This window comes from Triturus cristatus, chromosome 3_1 (genome assembly GCF_964204655.1).
Source record: "Triturus cristatus chromosome 3_1, aTriCri1.1, whole genome shotgun sequence".
Classification (NCBI taxonomy): domain Eukaryota; kingdom Metazoa; phylum Chordata; class Amphibia; order Caudata; family Salamandridae; genus Triturus; species Triturus cristatus.
In genome coordinates, this window is record NC_140583.1 from 1,162,158,392 (window position 1) to 1,162,182,838 (window position 24,447).

A 24,447-nucleotide genomic window follows, 5' to 3' on the forward strand; every position below is an offset into this window, starting at 1 on the left:
GCCATCACATAATTCATGTTAAAAATTACATGAACCTTAAATGTTTATATCTCAACGCTAGATCCCTACCTAGACATGCTCTGGAAATTTGGGACTTACTAACGTCCAAGACGCCGGACCTGGTTTTCATTACTGAAACCTGGCTATCCGATACCAACGCCCCGGATCTAGCAAATGCCCTTCCCTTCAATTATAGAATTATTACGCAAGATAGATCTGGTAAAAGAGGAGGGGGGGTCGCTGTGATATTCAGGGAGCATTTAGCATGCTTTGCGGAATCAATAGCTGCCCACGATGAAAATCAGACTTTATCTTTCAGAGTACTTCATGAGGGTCTTACCTTCTTAGCTGGAGCAGTAATATATAACCCCCCTGGACAACAAATCAATCTCGGCGCTAAATTACTCAACCAACTCCTGCCACTCTGTTTAAAACATAAAATTATATAATTGTTGGTGATTTCAATATCCACTATGAGAAAATGGATGCCCTGGGAGCTTCCCAATTGGAATATGACATGGAGATCCTTAACCTTAAGCAGTGGGTAGTGGGCCCCACTCGTATAGCTGGCCACACACTGGACCTACTATTCATCAACATTGAATCCACTAACATACGTGAGGTCCAGCCCCTTTCCTGGACTGACCATTCCCTTATATCTTTTTCACTCGACCTTCCCTTCAAGTCTCTGAAACCTAAGGCAGTCCCTCAGATTTCCAAACGAGCCTGGGGGTTAATTAATGAATCTAACTTCGATAATTATTTTCAAGAGACCAATTTTAAATTCCCGGAGGATTCCTCTGTATGTACTGATGTCGCCTTACTAGATGCTAGAATACTGCAAATATTAAATAAACTAGCCCCGATGCGGGAACCTAGGAAAATAGCTATAACGGAGAAATGGTACACTCCCCATTTAAAAAATCTCAAAAGGGAATGTCAAAAACTTGAACATATTTGGAGACAGTCCAAGGATAATGTAGCCAGATTAAATTATGTTCTTAATCGGAAACTGTATACCCTTGCCATTAAAAATGCAAAGAAAGATTATTTTACCAAGCGTATTCAAGAAAACAGTAACTCAGCTAAGGAACTGTTCAAAATAGTGAAAAAGCTCAGCAAGCCATCTAGCATCTCTCAAACACTAACACTGTCGGTTGAGGCTTGTGACCGTATTAGCACCTTCTTTGCTGAGAAAATTAAGATAATTTACTCTACTTTTACCCCCGAACATGCTCACAGTAACACAGATCAACCCCCCAGTACTGTGATCATTACAGAAGCATCAACAGTCCCGCCAGACTCGGGAACTACTTCCCTTTTAACTGGTTTTGATCCACTTTCAGTGGACGAGGTCTTAGCTGCCATGAATACAGTCAAATCCTGCTCCCCTCTGGACCCCTGCCCCCATTTTGTGTTTTCAGAGATTGCACCCACGCTTTGTCCCTCGATCACACAACTTTTTAATAAATCACTAAGAACTGCTATCTTCCCTGATGTTTGGAAGCACGCTTCGGTGATCCCCCTCTTGAAGAAAGCCGGATCTGATATTCTCAATCCAGAGAACTACAGAACCATCTCCCAGCTTCCCTATCTCTCCAAAGTTTTGGAGAAATTAGTTAATGTACAACTGACAAGGTATTTGGAAACCAACCTCCTCCTGGATCCCTCTCAAACGGGCTTAAGAGCTAACAACAGCACCGAGGCAACGTTGCTGGCAGTGTCGGACAGTATCAGATCCTCCACCAATCAAGGTGGGGCAGTGGCACTGATTCTGCTTGACCTGTCAGCGGCGTTTGATACGGTATCCCACAATTGCCTGTTGAACATACTTCGGAGCAAAGGAGTTCAATCCACTGCATTGAGCTGGCTGCACTTTTTTTTGAGCAACCGCACTCAGGCAGTACATATGGGTCAGTTCCATTCCAGCCCTAATTCCATCAGTTGCGGGGTCCCCCAGGGAGCCTCACTGAACCCCACCTTTTTCAATGTCTATAGGTCATCTCTCGCCAACATTGGAAGGATATGGGGCATCGGCATCTGTTCCTATGCGGATGACACACAGCTGATGGTGGCCTTGGATGAGAAGCCTGATATCACTAAAACCAAATTACATGACTGCCTCTCAGAAATGCCTCAGTGGATGCATTCACACTGCCTAAAGTTGAATGCAGGAAAATCTGAGATTCTTCTATTTGGTGGCGCCAAACGGGTGTGGGATGCCTCATGGTGGCCACCCTCATTGGGTTTGGCCCCCACTCCAAAACAACATGCCAGGAACCTGGGGATCATCATGGATGACGCCTTGTCCATGAAGGATCATGTGCGATCCATATGTGGCAAGTGTTTCGCCATCCTAAAACTTCTCGCTAGGCTATTTTTCCTGGATACCTCTGGACTGCAGACGCTCGGTCACACAGGCTCTAGTGGGTAGTCGTTTAGACTATGGCAATGCGCTGTTTGTGGGGATGAATGAACATCTGTTCTCTCGCCTACAGGTATTGCAGAATTCGGGGGCCAAACTTGTCTGCAACAAAGGCAAGCTAGACTCTGCATCGGAATGTTTGAAGAAACTTCATTGGCTTCCGATGCGCCAGAGGGCTGCCTTTAAATTGCTCAGCCATGCTCACAGGGCTCTGCTTAAGACTGGTCCCACTATTCTTCAAGGGAAGATCGAATTTTATGTCCCCACCAGGAACCTACGATCACTTCAATCGGCATTGGTTAGGACAAAACGTATTTTTAAAGTTAGAACTGGCGGCCGTTCCTTTTCTTACTTGGCAGCAAAGAGGTGGAACGAGCTTCCCATCGACTTAAGATATACTACAAATTATCTTCTGTTCCGAAAAAAGCTGAAAACCCACCTCTTCCCCAATTTCTAAACCTTCAGCATCAATCTTCAGTTGTTTCTGCTCGGTATAAGCGCCGTGATATCCCCTGGGATGAGTTTTGCGCTCTACAAAAACCGTAAAATAAAAATAAATAAATGGACTCTGTGCTTCCAATTCCGGAGCATTACCGGTGTGTATACCATGGCACACTACGCTTCCACTTCAGGAGCATTACCGGTGTGTATACCATGGCACACTAGGCTTTTACCGCCGGAGTTTTACCCATGTGTATACCGTAGCACACTACGCTTCCACTTCAGGAGCATTACCTGTGTGCATACCATGGCACACTACGCTTCTACTTTTGGAGCATTACCAGTGTATTTACTATAGCACACTACGCTTCCACTTTCGGTTACTAAACATGCTTCACTTCCGGAGTATTACTGGTGTGTTTACCATGGCACACTACGCTTCCACTTCTGGAGCATTACCGGTGTGTATACCATGGCACACTACGCTTCTACTTTTGGAGCATTACCGGTGTGTTTACCATAGCACACTACGCTTCCACTTCCGAATACTAAAAATGCTTCACTTCCGGAGCATTACTGGTGTGTTTACCATGGCACACTACGCTTCCAGTTCAGGAGCATTACCGGTGTGTATACCCTGGACACTATACTTCCAATTCCGGAGCATTACCTGTGTATACCATGATACAATAGGCTTTTACTTCCGGAGTATTACCGGTGTGTATACCATGGCACACTATGCTTCCACTTCTGGAGCATTACCGGTGTGTATACCATGGATAGTATGCTTTCACTTCCGGTACATTGCCGGTGTGTATACAATGGCACACTAAGCTTCCAAAGCATTATCGGTGTGCATACCATAGCACACTACACTCCCACCTCCGATTTCTGAAAATGCTCCACTTCCAGAGCATTACCGGTGTGTTTACCATGGCACATTACGCTTCCAGTTCCGGAGCATTACCGGTGTATTCCATGGTACGCTAGGCTTTTACTTCCAGAGTATTACTGGTAGTGTGCCATGTTATACACACGCTTCCACCTCCGGAGCATTACCAGTGTGTATACCATGGACACTATGCTTCCAATTCCGGAACATTACAGAGTGTATACCATGGCACACTAGGCTTTTACTTCAGGAGCATTACCGGTGTGTATACCATGGCACACTACGCTTCCACTTCTGGAGCATTACCAGTGTCTATACCATGGCACACTGCACTTCCACTTCCGTAGCATTACCATGTGCATACCATGGCACACTAGGCTTTTACTTCCGGAGCATTACCCATGTGTACACCATGGCACACTATGCTTCCACTTCCGGAGCATTACCAGTGTGTATACCATGGCCGGCGAGGTACGTGGAAGTTGGTAAAAAGCAGCAATCCGTACACTCCATAGGGCTGTTCATGTAATTAATCAAACAGGAGCGCAAGCCACTGTCTCCGGTCTCTCCATCAGCCTTAAGCAGCATCTTACACTTTCACCGTCAAATTTCAAGATGCGGCTTAACGCTGCTGGAGGGTGTGGAGTCGTACAGTTTGACCACATACATATTCCACTCTAGTCTATTTGCTGTTGCTAGCATTGCAGCAGTTTGCTATGAACTGCTTTTCTCTGTGGCCAGTATTGAAAAGACTGATTGCATAGCAACAACAGAATTATTGAATATGCATGCGATTGCACTTCTACAGTACAGCCTGATAAAAAAAAAAAAGCAGACCGACGTGAATAGGTCCCCTACTGTGTGAGAGGGTAATAATCGGGGCCACCGGAATTATGTGGCAGGGGACTGCATTGGGCCTTGAATTTTTGCCACATAATTTACTCAACCCTGCTGCATATTTTGCCCTCCACATTTTCCGTGCTTTCTTCCCATCGGGCTCCCATTTCTGGGTATCGCCTCTTTCACCGACTTCATATCTGTTTCAGGCAGGAGATGAGGGGAATGTATGGCTTCATAAAAAAAGGGCCCCCCACATCTGTTATGTCCTAGCTGGTCTAGGTAGTAGACCAGCGGTCTTTTCATACTTAAGGACCTGACACACTGGGCAGCCCTCATAGATCCACAGATCCTCTGTCTTGCCTCTCCTGGGGATTATACTTCATTCTTGCCTACTATAGCCCCATTGAGTAGATGTAAATATTGCACCATCTTCTACAAAACACTATGGGATAAGAATGACATTTTTTGCAGAGACTGACGTTGATATTTTGTTTAAACACATAGCTGTTAATGACTGGTTCTACATTATTTATTTTCTCAATAATTACATAATTGAGGCCGGAAGAAAAAGCATCTTCAGTCCACATTGGCTGTATTGGTGAGGAGTTTGAAGGGGAGCAGCACCGACCCAGGATCAGATAAGTGGTCAATTTGTTGGACAGTGTGTAATCGCTGTTCAACTGATGGTAGTTACAAGGTTGTCCTAGAGTTAGTAAACTGCTGCGTATGACTCTAATTGGTCTGATATTTGGAGGCAAAAATGAACACCAGTGTTTGGTTTTTCCATTAAATCCTCCTACAACCGTGTGTCACATTTTTTGGAGGACCAGATATTGCTTGCCTCATTCCCTCTCATCCACCATAAAGTCACATTATATATGTTGTACAACACAGATAGAAGTGTGATAGATAATCACAACGTGATCTACGTTAGCAGTATCTGTCCGCCCCTGATGTTGCCATGATAGACCAGCAAAGGGTATTCCACTTTTTCTTTAGATGACACCTCTCAGTATTACTTTTTGACAGACTTGTACTGGGTAATCGGATCCCACGGTACTTGCAGCACATAATAAAGGCTTTTTAACATGCATGCAAAATTTGATTTCATCTCAAAGTACTTGCTAGCTCCTGATAAGACTCAAGTTACAGAGGGATTTACCCTTTTGGCACCTGCAGGCTTTTGACACATCTTTTATTAGACTAATATAGGCATGATCTAATCGCTCACTACCTATAGAAGCCTGATGACACTCTTCGGTAAACTACTAGAGGGCGGTCTAAACTTTGAGTACCCTTAGGCTGTTGATGACACTCTTTGGTAGACTACAACAGGGTCATATAGTCTGCCAAATCCTGCCAATACTTGATTTGACTGTTTGCTTCACTATACATTGACTCGTACAGGTTGATTGAAACTCTCAGTACCCACAGTCTCCTTATAACCTTCCCTGATAGTACTATTGATTTATCTGCTCTTTCGCGTCCTATGTGCTCCTTCAGCAGGCCAGAATGTTAAGAAGGCATTTGAAAATAATATAAACAGTAACACCCTACTGTCAGTGCTTACATATTATTCAACTAGGAGAATTCTTTACAGAACAAATATGTTATATGGTATAGTATGATATTTAAATTGTTTTCTTTATTTCACAGGACATGACAATATTCAGCTACACATTGCAGACACGGAAGAGACCAGCTGTAATGATCATGGGAACAGTGGAAGAGAAGAAAGCATGGTCAGTCCTACAGGTGAGTAAATAGCATGCAGCAGCACAGAATCAGAAGAGGTACAGAGCATCCGTTTTTTCTGTATCTTTGTGACTACATTTTCAGGGCCTACACTTGCAGCAAATCAAGTATTTATACCTAGATACTTCAACATTTAAATATCAAATGAAAGAAATTAGCCCTCATATTGTAATGATGTGAGGGAGCTGCAGTGTAAGAAATTTCTTCTCTATATTTACTGACAATAAGAATACAGTACTGTGTCTAATATTAATTTCAGATTTATTTTTGAAAATTGCACATAAGTTCCTATATTTGCAATATGAATACAATGATTAGAAATCTATACAATCAAGGTGGGTTAACCCTATCTGCTATGGTCCCTCTGCTAAAAAAGGATAGATAATGAGATCCTGGCATATCTTGGATATTTGTGTAGGATCCTCACCCACAGGTACCACCTGCGGCATGCTTCATCATTGGAAACTCACCCACTGCACGTATTGTGAGAGGTTGAACTCAACACAGTTTGTTAGCGAAGCACTTTACTAAGAGGGAAGGATTTATGTTAAAATTTAAATTGCATTCTGGATCATCTTGCATTTTAATTGGAGGTCCTTTGGCAAGATTAAAAACAAAATGATGTAACTGGGTATAATGGCCCAAAACATCCATGGGTCGACATGTTTCAGCCTTTCTATATGCATAAAAGTGTCAGTAGACCTTCTTCAGGACCTATATAAATCTAATCCCTGCAATATATCACTAGGGAGTACCAGTTATTTCAATGTATTTGTGGTGTGACTGTATCACTCATACAAGTATGAGGCATGCATGCTAATACAGACCATTGCGGACTTTTTCTTCTGTATTATCTAGAACTAGAGAAGAAGATATCATTTATATTATAAATGATTTTATTCACTTATCTATGAAAAGGATGCCATCATAGGTTGATTGGGTGTACATAGCAAAGGCGATGCGGGGTGGGTGGTTCGCCCACAAGAAGGCATGTTTTGTTGCATTTACTTTGTTTAACCAGTCCTGCAGGATCAACAGCGGATATTCTGGAACACATATAGGAACCTCAGTAGGGTAATCATTTTAATTACCCATATTGTTTCCATATTATTGAATGGCAGTGTAGCTCATCTAGTGAAGTCTCTTCATTTTCATCAGGAGAAGCATGATATTAAGGCTTCAGATGAGACTGTGGAGCAGGCAGATGTGAATTCCTAAGTATTTGAAGCTACGTCTGCGAATTGGAATGAGACACTGCCAGTTCACCGCATTCATATCTTCTGTGAGAGGGAAATGGATCGATTGAGACCACTGCACTTGGAGGCCTGAGGCCTGCCTATAGAGGTTTAGCATATGGAGAAGACTAGGCCTCGTCACAGCCTCGGAGAGAGACAAATCAGGATGTCATCTTTGTAAAAGGTGATCTATCCTCTATGCCCTCTCACCAGTGGGACCCCACACCGGACCATCACATCTCACCTATGTTGCCAAAGGCTTGATCCCCAGTGCAAATAAAAACGGTGACGGGGGCACCCCTGTCTGGAAGGAGCGGGACAGACCACTATTTAAAAAAACTTGTGCCAGAGTTTGGGCATAAATACACTTGGACCGCTATGAAGCGGGATGTTGCACCAGGAAGTCCCAGTCCAGGGAATCCAAGGCATTTTCAAAATCAATCCGCAATAAAGTGTTGAGGCCCATGAGGTGGTGATGGCCCTCTAGCGCGTCATGTAGCTGTCAGATGCAATCTCAGGTACTACGGTGGGGGATAAAACCATACTGGTCCAGATGAGCCAGTGTGGAAATCACTCAAATGAGCCTGTTGGCCAAGTCTTTGGCATAGAACTTAAGCTCAGGGTTTATGAGGAAGATGGGTCAGTAGGAGGACACCATTCAGGGTGACGCCCCTGCTATGTAATACCACATTAGTGGCCAAGTCCAGTTGTTTCCGGATGTGCCTTTTTTCTATGGCCTCTGAATAAATGTCCAACAGGGGGAGCAAGAAGGATTCATGAAATCTCCTGCAGTATTCAGTGGGAACTCTGCCAGGCCCCATGGTTTTTCATCTCTGCCAGGGCATCTTCCAACTTTAAGGCGGTAGGGGCAGGTCCACAATAAGAGATGACACAGTTTCCTTCAGTGGCCTCTTCCTCTTGGTATAGATTGCCTGGTAGTAGGTTGTGAATGCCTCTGCAATTGTGGGGTTTCCGGTGACCCACAGACCCTGCAAGTCAATGATTTGTGGAATCACCTGAGAGACAAAGTCAGATTGGGCAGCTAGTATGATAGTTTTCCTGACATCCCTTGATGCATACACCCTTCTAGTGAAGGCAATCAAACATTGCTTGGCCTTAGCGAGACACAGTTGCCTTGAGGTTGCCCTTTGTAGCACCAATTGGCGCTATACCTGCCCTTCGTTTCCCTCCTGCTCGAAGGCCATAGTTTGTGCCGAAAGTGACGTCATCTGCTGGCATTTCTTAGTTTTTTGGCCTTTAAGATATGTTGTAGCAGTCCCACATGTACACGCCTTACCGGGGCCTATAATGTGCCAGGTGATCCCACTGAGCCTGTGCCGATTTCAATGTATGTTTGCCGCTCCTGCTACAGGAAGCTCTGAAATTCTTTCAATCAATCAATCAATTTAACTTTATTCGGATTCAATGAAGATCCATAAAAGTACAACATCGTTATAAGCATATAACATACAGTCTTCTCTCGGGATAAAAATACGACATATAATGAATTATAAGGTAAATATCATAAAACAGGTACATAGCTAAAAAAAGACAATTTAAAAAGGGGAATGGGTTTGACCAGTAGTTCGTACAATGACCAACAATCTTGCTGTGCAAAGACGCAAAATAAGAACTTTAGAGCGCTGTGCAAATAGCCAATTTGTAAACATCCAACTATATAAATAAAAATGTTGTCATTGGGTACATTGAGAACCCTGTATATGATGATCTTATTAAATAGTAGATAGGCAATATTATATCTAGAGTAAGTTGTAGAGATAGCCTCAACGTTACTGTGCAAAATAGCAAGCGCGGAAACATAGTTATAGTGCAGATGGACAATTTACAATAACCTGTTTTGAACAGAATAAGCATATCTTGGCTTAGCCATGATCAGCACCTTTTAATAGTTAGTAACATTTTTCAGCAAGTAAGCATGGAAGCTCGAGATTTAACAGCTGCTGATAAGAAGGAGCTAACACGAAAGATCATATCCTCACTGCCCAATTGTAATATTTCTTCATATGCAGAGATATAATTAGTCGTCTCATATGCTTTAAAGTGGGGGATGAGGTAATGTTTAGTGTACCTTACATAGAATCTGCAGGAGAACAAAAAATGTAGTAGGGTTTGTTTGCAGCCATTGCCACATGGGCAGACTGTATCCTCCAGATTTTTATTAAAGCCGATAGGGAAACATAGCAGATATTTTACGCTATTGTCCCTAAGGCGGAAGAGCAGACACCTATTCCATCTCCCAATATTTTTTCTTAAATATTCCTGTGGTTTTGAATAGTTGGTATCAGCTGTTCTCGGGATGGACATGTATCTAATAATAAAGGGCTTACTAAACTCAGCCTTTGCTCTGTCAGTGCGATATAGATCGTATAGTGCGTCCCTTGCTGATTTTAAGATTATATTTTCGGCAGCAAGGGGGGAGGAAAAGCTATGTTCTAGATGTATACTGGTCAAACTTTTGTGAACAGCATTAAGCCAGGGTATATATTTGCCCCTATCGCAACTCAAGCAATCCATTATAATTCGTTGAGTTAAGATGGCGGCAGGATTGCGCCATATCTTCAGCCAGAATAGGGCAGGGCGAGATTTAATAAAATCTTCTACATAGTGTAGATTCAATTCTTTATGACATAGGAAGGTAGGTGATGAAATTTGTGCCCCAAGTAACCTTCTACAGAATCTATTTTCTTCTAATTGTATCCCACTGCAGTCCGCGAACCCCCATACTTCAGAGCCATAAGTCGCAGTAGTCAGGCATTGGGTTCTGTAGATCTGCAGTAGTGGGGTCACTACATCTGCCTTTTTAGGTTGTCCCAGGCTCATTATAGAGTTAATTGCCAAACCTAATTTATTTCTACCTCTGGCTACATGCGATTTCCATGAGCCCGTGTCAGAGAAGACTAAACCAAGATAGGGAAAAGTGCTCGTGCTTTTTAAGAGATCTGTTCCGATCCATATATTCTTTGTACTGTATTTTTTGGGTCCGCATGACACTATAAATGATTTGTTAAAATTGGTACATAATCCCAGTTCTCCCATAAAAGATACAAAACCGGAGATTAAAATACGTAAAACTTTAGGTGTGCGGCCCATAAGGACCGCATCGTCTGCGTATAAAAGTGCAGGGTACAATTGGCCGTTAATTTTAGGTACATCACTAGATAGTTCAGAGAATTGTTCAATTCATTAATGTAAAGAATAAAAAGCAGAGGGGCCAAGACACACCCTTGTCTGACCCCTCTGCCAATTAAAATGTCCCTAGAGACCTCGCCTTCATTGTTAATCCTCACCCGTGCTTTCAGGTCTCTGTGCAAATATGCCAGAAAGTGTACGAGTGCATTGTCCAATCCATAATTTAAGAGGATCTCCCATAGGCGTGAACGGTTAACAAAATCGAACGCTGAAGTTAGGTCCATAAAACCCAAATATAAGGGTACTTTTTTTGCTACTGTGTATTTCCCCAATATGAGATTTAGATTTAGACACTGTTCAACTGTGCCAACGTGGCTCCTAAAGCCCAGCTGGCAACAGTTTAGGATTTGTTCCTCTTCAGCCCAGTTCCGGATTTTATTAAAAACGACTCGGCCCAAGATCTTCAGGGTGTTGTCGATCAGGGATATTGGGCGATAGCAACAAGGGTTGGATCTGTCCCCTTTCTTAAAAATGGGTACTATTATGCTTGTGGTCCACGTTTCTGGGATGGGGGAATTTATCAAATTATTAAAAACGTTACATAAAAGAGGGGACCAGAGATCAGGTTCAGATTTAATGAGGTCGATAGACAAACCATCTGGGCCAGGTGCTTTATTCCCTGCGCTTTCGTGTATGGCATCTTCGACTTCAGACAATAGTATAGTTAAGTGTGAAGGTAAGGGGAGATAGTCAGAGCTTATTGAATTAGCTAAATAAATTTTTGAGAAGTGCTCCTCCCATACGTTGCTTAATATGTTGCAGCCTATGGGAGTGATGTTTGATCCTGAGGATCTGAATGCTTTCACCTCTCTCCAAAACCCCGTTACGTCTTTGAGAGCTGCAGCGCGGGCGAGGGAATCCCACCGTTCCTTTAACACCACCTCTGCGCGTGTTTTGGTCGCGTTCTTATAGCGCGCTCTCAAGAGCTTGACTAATGCCATATCCCTGGGTTCGGCTTTTAGGGCGTCACGTAAGGACCTGTTTGCACTAGAGCAAGTGTCGTCAAACCATCTGGGGCTCTTGCCCTGAGTCGTGACTGGTTTCGAGATTTCTGATTTTATTCCAGCACACAACATAGTAAAAGCCTTAATAATGTCTGCTCCGGGGCAAGTGCTGGACAAACACGTCTCTATAAGTGGGCGGTGGGATTTTATAATGCAGGCCAGTAAGGCATTATTATCTATCCCTCTCCACATGACTTTCAACTTGTCAGTGGATAGTATCAGATCGTTGGCCCCTATTTCTTTACGTTTTCTGAATTTATTTAAAAATCTAATAGTGGTGAAAATTGGGTTATGATCACTATAGCTAGTACCTAGAACTTCGGCCTTAACTAAAAAATTTTCGAGTGAAGCTGAAATAAAAATATAGTCAATGGTAGATGAGCAGCCACGTCCTCTGTAAGTAGGCAGTGGGGGGTTAACTGGGTCGTGGCCAACTTTTACCATTACATCGACTAAATCGTGGGTGGATAGATAGTTGTACAATTCATTACCTCTTCAGCAAGGAGTTTTCCCAGCACTGCTTATGGCAGATGTATCTATGCTGTTATACAGATGGGCATTGAAGTCACCCCCCAGACAAATGCCATCTAATTTGCCATATTTTTCATCCTGATTTAGAGTGTCGATAAATTCGAATAACCTAATAAAATTTTTGTTAGGCATAGATATAAAATCATTGTTATAAAAATTAATTAAACAGACCGTAATTCCGTGCGTGTAAATCAAGGCCTGGACATTATCATTGTTGGTCTCTATGGATTTGATACTATTGCCTTCAGTGATTTTTATCCATATGGATAAACCCCCGCTTGGTCTACCAGAATCAGGGATAGGTGCAAGTTTGTTGTAGCATAAAAATCCCTCGAGTAGTAGACTGCTAGTGCACCAAGTTTCTTGGAACATCAGAATATCAAATCGATTGACCATATTGACCCATTCATTTGAAATCAGTTTAGCTTTTAAGCCTGCGATGTTCCAACTAAGTATGTTCAGGTTTTGATCATGAAGTTTAGAAACGGTAGTCGCAGAAGAAATGGCTAATACAGGTTCAACCGTCCGTAATCCCTGGGGATTATCAGTGGGGCTATGTTCAACTATGTCGGGATTGTCGCGCGGGGGGCTCAATAGTGGTGTTTCAGTAATAATATGATTGTATATTGGTCAATCCTGGTTTTCCAGGTCAGATAGGGTGCTGAACCTATTAAATAACTGGGGTGCCAAATTGATATTATTGTGTGGCCTTACTCGGGGTCTGTAAAAGAAGCCCAGTGGTATAAGAATAATATTAGTGGATCTGGTAAATGGATCACATGGGGCGTTCAACAACCATTTAGCCAATGAGGGAGACCTTAAGGATACGACTATACAATCGCCCATAATGTGTTTGGTAGAAGGTCCCACCCAGGCCACCCTGCGAACCATTAGGATGTCGTTTGCAATCTCCCACCCAACACCCTTGTGTTTACATATCCAGTCCATGCATTTATTTTTGAGCTCATCCCAGGACTCAGTCTGATTATGTCTAAGGGGGGGTACGCCAGCTAGTATTGTTACATAGGGGCAGGCTTCTGGAGGCAACTGAAGAGTGACTTCCGTGCATTTATAAACCTGGGGAGTAACTAGAGATCTGTTGGTTGTATCAGGGGCTGATTTTACAGGTCCGGGTGTAGGTATTACAGTTGGTACGATAGGGGGGGGTGCCGAAATACCAGGAGGGTTGTTCAAGGTGTGTGCCTTATGTGATGCCAACAGACTAGTCACAGGACTTAGTGTGGGATTGGTTAATGATAAATTTAAATTAACCCTCCCAGTACATTCATTACGCACGCTAGTTAGTCCAGACGGAGCACTATTACTGATGCCCTCTATAAGTCTATTATGGAGAGCATCCAGATCTTTTAAATGCTTATCGCCTCTGGTTTGTTCAATGATCATGGACCCTTTTCTCTTAGTTTCCTCGTTTTTTATGAAGCTTTCCAGTCTATCAAGTCTTTTGAAGATGACATTAAACTGGTTTACCATTAGATCCTTCAATCGGTTAAAAGTGGAGTCCACTATGGTGTCGATTAGATTCCCATTCGGGTTTGCATGTGGGGCATCCCTTGGCGCAGGCTCAGTTTGTGTGAAAATAGAAGTACGAGCCGTTACCAAAGTTGTAAGATCAGGAGTGCTCATTGCTGGATACACGATGCAGTCAGTAGGTGCCCTACCAGGGTCGTCAGTGCTTCGTGACCACATACTCATAGGCGTCGGTTGAAGTTTGTTACAAGGGGGCTGTTTCCTCTTACTTTTAGTGAGTTTACCAGGGCCCCTCTTCCTTTTCTCCCCCACGGTTTTTTCTGATATTGTAGTGGGGTTATTATCACTTGTGATTTTAGGGCTTTGCTGGGAGTCAGGAATGGTAATTACAGCATCAGTGGTTATGTGGGCCTCGCTAATAGTTCCAGGGTACGCTGGCTTATTAATGATTACGGTAGGGATTAATGGTACAGGCATCACAGTCGCAGTTTCGTTTTCACTTGGGCCCTCTAGCTGTCGTTGATGTGGGGGTATATAGCCCATGGAAAGTCTCCTCTCAGTGATGTCGATTTCCTGTTTACAGCATCCTCCAACATATACTCAAATGAGGAGGTAAGCGTGACGAGATTTCCACATGTAGGGACGATGGTAGCTGTAGCGGGTGAGGAGCTCACGTGTTTACTCATTATGCAGTAAATAACCACTTACCCGATCTCACAGCTTAGAGGGGGGCCCCAGCCCAGCCTCGGCCAGCCCCGGACGGCCACAGACGGCCCGCCCTCTGCCCGGGCTCCGCCCTGCGCCGCCCGCGCGCGTCCGCGAGGCGGAGGAAGCTGCCCTCTTTTCAGCTCCTCCGGCACGGGAATCAGGCAGTGGGCGGAGTCGCTGGGCAAGCTGGGAATTGTGGTCCGCACCGCTCCGCGCGATGTGAAGGCACGGCGGCGGGTGCGACCACGACTGCAGGGCTCCGCTTCGTTATTACCAGGTAGGCAAGCAAGTGGTCAGTGGCAGCGTTTCCTCCTCCAAATCGACTGCGGCTCAGTAATGCTTCCCCGCTCCCCAGTGGAAGCTGCCCTCTTTTCAGCTCCTCCGGCGCGGGAATCAGGCAGTGGGCGGAGTCGCTGGGCAAGCTGGGAATTGTGGTCCGCACCGCTCCGCGGCCGCGCGATGTGAAGGCACGGCGGCGGGTGCGACCACGACTGCAGGGCTCCGCTTCGTTATTACCAGGTAGGCAAGCAAGTGGTCAGTGGCAGCGTTTCCTCCTCCAAATCAACTGCGGCTCAGTAATGCTTCCCCCCTGAAATTCTTTATCAACCAGGTGCTATACATTGAGAGGCAGGCCAGAGGCTAATTGTGACAGGCAAGTGGTCCGAAATCTCCGTGAAGGAAATGGACTTCTGTTGTATTCAAGAGATCTTCTGCGTAGAGGAAGAAAAGATCGATGGGGTGTCTATTTTTGTGAGTGGTGGAGATATGGGTAAATTCCAAGGGGGGAGGGCATTAAACTCTCCCCCCACAATTGTACATCCTGAGGAAGCACGCCAACCAACGATTTACCAATCTGCAGCGTGGGTTTGACTAAATGCAGGGTTGTATATATACACTAAGTAGGTCATAGAGCCGCCCCTCCAATATCATGTAGCATCCCAGTGTGTTAGACATGATCTGGTGTACCACCATGGGGGAGGTTTTGTTTAGGGGAATAGCCATGCCATGTGACCGCCTACTTTAGCCCGTGTGATACACCCTATCTTACCCAAATCTTGTCGAAAGGAGTAGGTGAGTCTTCTGCAACATCGAGACCTCTGGAGCCTGACGTTGTGCAAAGTCAAGAGCAGCCCCCGTTTAATCCATTCAAGTTGACGTTGACCTTTTATGTCTGGATCTTAAAGGGTACCATGATTGTGGGCATAGCGAGCAGCAGTAGCTTGTTGGCCAGGGCAGCAGGAGAGCCGCAGGCACATTGGTATGATTGCCACCTTTCCCCATTTAAGTGTGTGTTGCGCGATATAGGCACTGTAAGAGAACTTGCACAAGTCAAAATATTTTGGAGATGGGGCCTAATTCAAACACTCCTTATAACTCCACACTTCCACCCTAGAACCATCTGTCACCCAGGAACAAAAACCAACACAATTAGGTTTAGAACAGGTGAAGCTATGAACAGGTCCTAGCCCCCAATAATGGAATCATCTTTAGGAAGTCAACGCTGTTGGTACACGGACAGAAAGGATCATTGTATAACTGTATGGACACTGGACGGCACCCGCCTCCTCCTGAAAACAGTCCAGAGACCATCGCCCAGCAGATGAAGCTCGAGCGTCCATCTCCACTTTGGGGCCCCTGCCGTCCCCAGGTACTACTCGGGTCCTCAGTTTCTCCACCTTCACAGGATTCGTCTCCAAGGCAGAAGAGGTTAATGCCTCTCACAATACTCAAGGTCTCGTCTGGGAGCCTCCTTGTCTTTGGTGCCCCTGGGGGGTGGCCCAGTCTTGTCCCTCATTGCCGGACTCTAGGTTTCATCCGCCCATGCGTGCCCTAGGGCAAGGGGGCCTCTCTTCCATTGACTGTTCCCATGCCCCCTTGGGGTCTCAAACAAAAAGGTTATAGAAGCGTGAATGACGTTGTGTCTAGCGGGACTGTTCCCATTGGGTGCAGGGTCAAGACTGATTTGCAAATGGCTGGGTTCAAACTGGAATGGCATGGGGAGCAAAAAACGATGGATTTAGGCCCAGATCTCTGTGCTGGGGTGAATGTATGTCATTGTTCTACATTTTGTCAATCAATTGTTCTTTTTGCATTTGTCACCCAGAGTGGGACGGGTATACCCAGACGTAGGTCCCATTCACTCCATGCTGATGAGGGGTGAAACCCCGAACCCGGTCCTAGGATGCTTGTTTCCAGTCCAGGGAGGACCTGGCCTGGCAGTTCGGGCTGAACTGTTCCCATTGGGCGCAGAGTCAAGACTGATTTGCATATGTCTGAGTTCAAACTGGAATGGCATGGGGAGCAAAAAAACGAAGGATTTAGGCCTAGATCTATGTACAGGGGTGAATGTATGACATTGTTCTACATTCTGTCCATCAATTGTTAATTTTGCAGCGGGGAACATAAGCATGTACTGAAGTTGCATAGTTCTCAGTTTTTACATAACTGCCTCAAACCATTTGTGCTGCTGCTGGACTTGCCACATACGTTCGAGACTATCATGGTTTTAGAGGCTTGAAACGAGAGTGCGTGTCTGCCGTGAGCCGCAATGAGGATGGCATCCCTATCTCGAAAGTTCAACAATGGAGTAATCATGGGTCGAGGGGGCACCCCGGGCTCCAACTTGCTGTGAAGGACCTATGAACCTGTTTAATCTTAAAGCACGAGGAGAGTGAGTCCAGAGTTATCCATGATGTAATTCAGAGCTCCGGGAAATTCTCTTGGGCATGCCTTCTGACCCCTCAGGGAACCCTGTGAAACACAGACATGCTCTTGTGGGCGCAATTCTCAGCGTCCTCAGCCTGCTCCTCCAGGTCATGCAACATACATGGTGGTCAACTTTGCCACATCAGTTCTAAATGCATGGACAGTATCCTTGCGTTTCGAGATGCGTCCCTCTGCACCAAAGACCCCATCTGTCACATTGAGGAGGTCCTGCCGGAAGGCAACAACCACGTGTACTTTTCCAATCTTTTATCTCCAGTGCAGCTTGTGACTCCCAGATGGCCTGCAGGATCACTCTGTCATCTGCGGAATCCGTAGGATGACTAAAAGCGCGCCCTGTGTCGGCACTCTTGAAGGCATCTATTGACAGGGCTGTGAACGTTTCGTGCTCCCTGAGTGCATGACCCACTGGGAAGCAGCTGGAGCTCGGAGGCCACAGCATACACACCCTGTGCCCAAGCCTCGACCTGCTTATCTGGCCCTAGGTGGACACAGGCCAAGCAACATGAGCAATAACAAGCAGTCCGCCGCACCAGGGGGGAAACCAACTTGGGCCAATGGGCCACAAGCACTGGCAGAGGGAGTAAAGCAAAAAGAGAGAGTCCAGCTAATGAGACCATCTTAGAGTAGGATGAGGAGTGTGGTGCTCCTCTGTCTCAGGAAAGGGTACAAGACCGCCTCAGTCCCAACACCTCTGGCGTTTCCCCACAACGGTTCCAGCCCCAGGCAGCTTGCAATCTAGTCTGTGCCTTGCACGTGGTGGGACCCAGTCCACCATTCTCATCCCCCTCCTGATGCATGCACCTGAGCAGGGGGCCGCCCATGGGGCCCTCCTCAGTTCTGCTGGGTCCCACAGGCTCCAACCACCGCAGTACACTCAAAGAGCCCTCAGGTCTGAAGTCACGCAGTGGTAGGCCAGAAGCGGGAACAACTATTCTGGAGGGGGGGTTCCCCTTTTAAGGAAGGTTTCCCTCACACAACAAAGGTGTCATGCTTCATCATGGGGAATCCTCCTCTCATCATGAAGCCTGGTCATGATGCGGGCTACAACCCCTTCGCTGCGAGGGAGGAGCACAGGGATGTTTTCAAGTGAGAGGGGTATTCCTAAAACCCAATGTGAGCGGTGTGTATGATGGGAAATGTGCAGTGCTGGTGAATAAGTGTTTAAAACTAGCTACAAGGTTAGACAGATACAATTTATTATTGCTACCCTGTGCTCCACTGGTTTAGTATATTTAATCTCACACGCTAACGCATTGTTATTTTCTTTTCTCACCTACACGTAGAAGTAGCTTTATTAGAGATCCTGATAAAAGCCACAGCACTGTCTAGGTCTGAGGCTGAAACATGTTGATCACTACTCAGTGCAACTGCATCTTATGTCGGCAGTAACACTCCATGTCATTTGTTTTTAACCCTAGCACAGGGTAGCAATAATAAATTGGATCTGGCTAACCTTGTAGCTAGTTTTAACCACTTATCCACCAGCACTGCACATCATACACACCGCTCACATTAAGTTTTAGGAATGAAGACCATCCACTCGGTTGCCCCATCTGGTTTTTCGGTGCAGGGTCAGGACCATTCCACCATATACCTCAGCTGAGCAGCCTGGGAATAGCACCTCTGGTTTGGGACCCCAAGACCACCTGCTGATTGGGAAAGGTATACGCGAGCCCTAGCCATCCACGCCCGTTTGTTCTCCCAGATGAAGTCCCAAATAAGAGATAACAGCCTATCCAGCATTTAATGGGGAGGTTGTAAAGTTAGTGTTTGCATTATATACAAGATTTTGGGTAACAGCGTCATCTTGACTGCCGCTAGACATCCCAGCCACGATAGTCCGTGACCCCTCCATCTGGTAAGATCCGACCTTGCATTAGCCAGGAGACTGCTGTAGTTGTGCGCCGCTGTGCGTTAGGGGGTGGAGTTTATCTGCAAGCCTAAATTTGAGAGTACCTGTTCTGCCCACCTATAAGGGAATTGGGAGGCAAGACAGGCTTTCACATCGATTGGGATGGTCAAGTTAAGTATGGAAGATTTTTGTAAGTTCTCCAACCTTATCTCAAAGAAAAACTATTTCTAATCGATGATAATAAACCTGGGCTTCCGATAAATATTAATGATGTTACAACCGTGATCACATCAGAGAAGACTGCAATAATGGCCACTCCGTGCAGGATTACCAGTAGTGTGCACTCCTGCACATCATATCGGGCTGCCATCAAGATTGTCATGAAAGGTTTTATCACTTTCGGATGCCTCTACACGAGTTAAGACATAAAGGCTAAAGCAGCAAGTCATCTCCAGAAACATGAGAACACCATAAATAATATGTCTTCCCAAATCAGCATGCTTTATCTACCAGCTTTAAATATATTTTGGAAATGTAGTCATATTTTTTTCAAACATTAACTTAGCAGTGTCTGAAAATATACACATTTTGTTGTACACCCTGTTCATTTTTAATGAAAGTTCCACCAAACATTCTCGGAAACAAAATTCTGTCATGTTCTGAAAAAATAATGTATGCCTCAAACTACTAGTTTTCATTTTAAGTAGCTACAGCTTGTCATTTCTATCAGTTACACGTGCAAGTGCATCACATGGATATATTCTGCCTAATTTTGTGACTGTACTGGAAATGACTGCTGGCCTTTTCCTGCATTTATGCTGATTGCTTGTCCATTATCTCATCCGAGCTTGGTTAGTTACCTGTCCCCCTCTTTCCCTTCCTTCCCATTAATGTCCACTGTAACCTGTTTGTTTGACAAAATGCAAATAAAGATATATTTTTTTTTTAATGGATCTATTCTGCCTCACACGCCCATGCAATATCATTACTATTCAGGGATGGTCACCAACATGTCAAGGATTCCCACAGTATAGCGTACGTTGTCCGAATTATGCCAGAGGTGGACAATTATACCCAGCGTGGTCCCAGTTATGCCAGGCATGCCCACAATATGCTACAAATTACAGTTGTATGACCGCTCTGAACATCATAATGATGATAATAATCTTTGATAGTATGTTACCAGGAGTGACCACTATTATGCCAGGTGGACACCCATATGTCAGGGGTGGTCACAGTTAAGCCAGGAATGCTCAATATATGTTTATAAAGATTACAGGAGTACTATTATACAATGGCCTGCCACCAATATGTCCGTAAAGGCCACCAGTATGCCAGATATTAGTCCAAAACCAGGAAGAGGAATGCCAGTGGTGCCCTTCATTGCCAGAGATTGCCATCAACCAGGAAGAATACTGTCTGCTAGGAAGTGTCCTCATACAAACACATATGCGCTCACACACATACAAAGATATACTTACCCATGTATCCCATACCATCACCTCACCAACATTTAGTCCTCCTTCACATCTTGCTCTCATTCCAAACTTTGTTATGCTTTCCTTGGGCTGCTTTCGGACCCAGTCCTCCATTCACACCACTCGAAGTACAACTATAATTTTTCCTTTCCTAGCTCCATGGGTGTGTTCCCTTCTCTTTTCTCTCTCTCTCGCCCTCTGTCATTGGAGAGATTAATCATGTTGCTGAATCCTGAATCAGTGACATTGTGTGTGTTGTAAATAGAGCTTTGATTTCAGTTGCTTCTTTTCAGAGGTTTGGGACCAAGCAGATCTGCCTCCTGCATTGGTTTGAGTGATACCCAGCTCCAGACCCTCTGAGTGGCATACTGGATAGGGCTCTATGTATGTGGGCTACGTCCTAGCAGCTGAGGAGGTACAAGGGCTTCTGTTTGGAGAACCCTCCTATATAAAATGGCCTCTTTATTAACTATTTTTTCCCTTGCATTCTTTTCTCAATCATTTTGCTTATGGTCTTAGATCCTGACAATCAAACCTAGGGAATTCGCTGCCTGCCGCACGTTCTCAATTCCATAGCTCAAAATCCATAACTCTCTTGGCCTTCTTCAACTACATTTTGTGACTACCTGCCTAACAATCAACATTAATGTATTTCGGGAAATACGGTCTCGGAAATTTCAGTTATCTTTCTAGAGAAATCTCATCTCAACATCCTTTGTATTTGTCACAGTCTTTCCTTTCACCATCTTATGACAGGGGTAGGAACTAACAAAATAAAGTGGTTTGATGTTCTTACAGCTAATTAGTTGTTACATTATTAGTTGAGCAATTAATATTATTGCTTTGTTTCAGCTTGCATATGTTAGGTGGGATGTAACCCCGCGTCAAGTGATAATGTTGTGAAAATGCGCATTAAAGCAAAGGGTAGGCCAAACATTTATTAACTTGAGTCCATATGGAGATGGGGTCAAGGACTGGTTCTCCATCTGAATGTCAGCTCCTCCAAGAAGAAGCTGCAGGAAAAAATCCTCCTTTCATCATCAGAGGGAAAAAAACCAGAAGGAATGGGAATGGGAACTCTTCTTTTCCCTCAAAGTGGCCAGATTCAGAAACAGGGCATAGGCGTCACTGGATCTGCACTGTTTTTAGGTTCTGGGTATTCTCTGAAATATAATCCTACTCAGGAAAACCTCAGCCTCGTGTCCCCTTTCTACGTACTTCTGTGGATTCCCCCCCAAATAGAGGCTTCCACTAAGCCCTTTTCAATATATTTTGTGACCCTCTGGAACACCCTTTGAATGCACGAGTGCAGCAACCCATACACAACTCGGTAAAATGACGCTTGTGGAGTTAGCAGCACCACTTGTGATGCTGGAACTGGTGCTACACTGGCACTTGTTGCCAGGATATTAATTAGTTCACTGCAGTGATTAAGGAAGTAGCAGACCCCTTCAGCTACAGTTGAAAAGTACAGATGTGAACCTTTTACTGTAATTCTACAGGCTCCTGCGCTTGTCTGCAAGGCATTGTTACCATTAATGAGGTTGATTTGGATTCGATTTTAGAAGTATGTAAGAAAACCCGATCCACACCCCTGGTGAACAGGCAAATTCCACTGAGGCAACAACTGACAACATCGGACCCAAACCTCTTGTAAGGCTATCCCACTCCTGAACATTTGCTGGTTCATTCCTCTGCTGTGCATTTCCTTCCACCACCTGAATAGGAAACAGAAGAGGTGCCATTCCCAGGGCTGTAAGGGGTTTTTAGGTCTCGTCTAGGCAGCGCTTGCACTACATGCGCTGTCTTAAAGAGACATGCAGTTTCTATGATATGAGCTTCAAAAAACGCCCATCTTTTTCATTGGTTCCTCTTGCTATCATTTAAAAATGCTTGCTTTTTATTTGTGAATACACTTAGTAGTGCCTCCTTTTGGATTTTTGTATCCTCCCATGTGCTGTTACTCTTCGGTTTACTTAGAGAGCTATGAGAGCACGCTTTTTAGGTCTCTGCTAGCGTGGGCTGCGCACATGCTCAGTCTCGCTGGCGAGATTTAATGTTTGTAGGTAATTTCTGTAAAGGGCTTTAAGCCCAGCCCCTATTATCTATTGGCTGGCGTCACCGTTTATGCTAAACGGTGGCCAGCCATTGGAAAAGAGCTGTTCATGATGTTTTTGTTAGGCTTTTTGAGCCGTCCCATTTGGACGGGCTCGTCTGCCTTCCTTGCGTCGTAAAAGGATTCTTATCTTTATGGGGCCATGTGTTTAAACACATGGCCCCATAAAGACAAGAGATCCTCTTTCACTTTCGGGACCGCGTCGTGCTTGTTAAAGAAAGTGGTCAGAAAGGTTAAATATTTTCTGTAAGAAGTGGGGAAGGAGATTGTATGCGCTATTTAAAAAACATTACAAAGACGGGAATCCGTGACCAATAGCTTTTATGTAAACATACACTCACACAATGTTCAAAACAGCGATTTAAAATGTCTCGCAAAGTATTTGAATTATTTTTACTTTTTATTTAGTCCCAGTAGCAGCAATGTCTTGAAAAATACTTGGGCTTTGTTTCTTTTTAAAAAAAAATTATAACTATGTGTTGCATTGTCCGAACCATTAGACTTCATATGCTAATTCAAAGAGACAATAAGCAGCATCAGAATACAAATTGCTGCTTTTGGTGAATACAAGCGCCCTCGTGTGGAATTTGAGGTAACGTTCGGCTGACCGAGGAAACGCGTTTTATGTTAAAATTTAGCTGCGTTCCTATTGTACCACGGGCACTCAATAGCTTATTGTGTTTTACTCTCTTTTGAAATGATTCCGTTCCGAAATTCATCACGCCATGATGCCTAATTTATTATTGTTGATGAGTTGACAATAAGCAGCATCAGAATACAAATTGCTGCTTTTCGTGAATACAAGCGCCATCGTGTGGAATTTGAGGTAACATTCGGCTGACCGAGGAAACGCGTTTTATGTTGAAATTTAGCTGTGTTCTTATAGTACCACTGGCACTCAGTAGCTTATTGTGTTTTACTCTCTTTTGAAATGATTCCGTTGCAAAATTCATCACGCCATGATGCCTAATTTATTATTGTTGATGAGTTGGGTGTCTTTTTTTACTCTTCTATACATATTTCATTTGTACTATCCTCAGAAATATTTTAAATTCTTCATTCTGACACTATCACACTTCATGTCAAGCTTGATGTTGAAAGGTAAATAATGTCGAAATACGACCACTCTGTGTCCCTGTGTTTGGTCTGGGAGTTGCCGGACATTGGAACAGTCCACTTCCCCTGGCTGTTTTGGAATTGTCCTTGCTCGTTTCATGTCAGTAACAGACTGCTCTGACTTATTCTAAGGTGTGTGGAGATGGGGCAGCAACCGGCGCCGCTGTAAAAAATGAAATGCCTATAAAATACACTTGCCTATGCGCGTAAAAAAGAAGCTGGAGAGGAAAGCGCTGTAAAAAGCATGGCGTGTCCAGTGAAATCTTATAGCAGCACATCAAAGCTACGCACTAACCGGAGAACAAAGCTCCGAGATATCTGTGCGGAGGGCAAGTGAGCAGCCACATGGAACAAATTGAATAAAAATACACTTGCTAAAACAAAACATACTAAATCCGAAGGCCCGTGGCGAGCTGCTAAGTGGCAAAAATGTTTTGTGAATGTATACCTCAGCAGTGTGCGAAGAGATGCCAGCGTCCCACATAACCGACGCAGTTCTAAACAAGCATTGAAAATGCTATAGGTCTCGCCTTTGATTAAAAGTTAAAGCCATTTACTTCGCTAATGGTATTGTATAGTATAGCAAATGGCTTTAACTTAATGAAAGGCGAGACCTATTGCATTTTTAA

At 44.4% G+C, this 24,447-nt stretch overlaps 1 protein-coding gene across 3 annotated transcripts in view; it reads left to right on the plus strand.

Annotated features, from left to right (window-relative positions):
* LOC146861711 (uncharacterized) overlaps positions 1-24,447 on the plus strand; it is a 539,257-nt gene that overhangs the window by 437,497 nt on the left and 77,313 nt on the right. For all 3 annotated transcript variants that reach the window (XM_085646062.1, XM_085646065.1, XM_085646063.1), the window contains one exon: positions 6,255-6,353. In XM_085646062.1, coding sequence (XP_085502188.1) covers positions 6,255-6,353 — 99 coding nt within the window. The remainder of the gene's footprint in view (positions 1-6,254; positions 6,354-24,447) is intronic.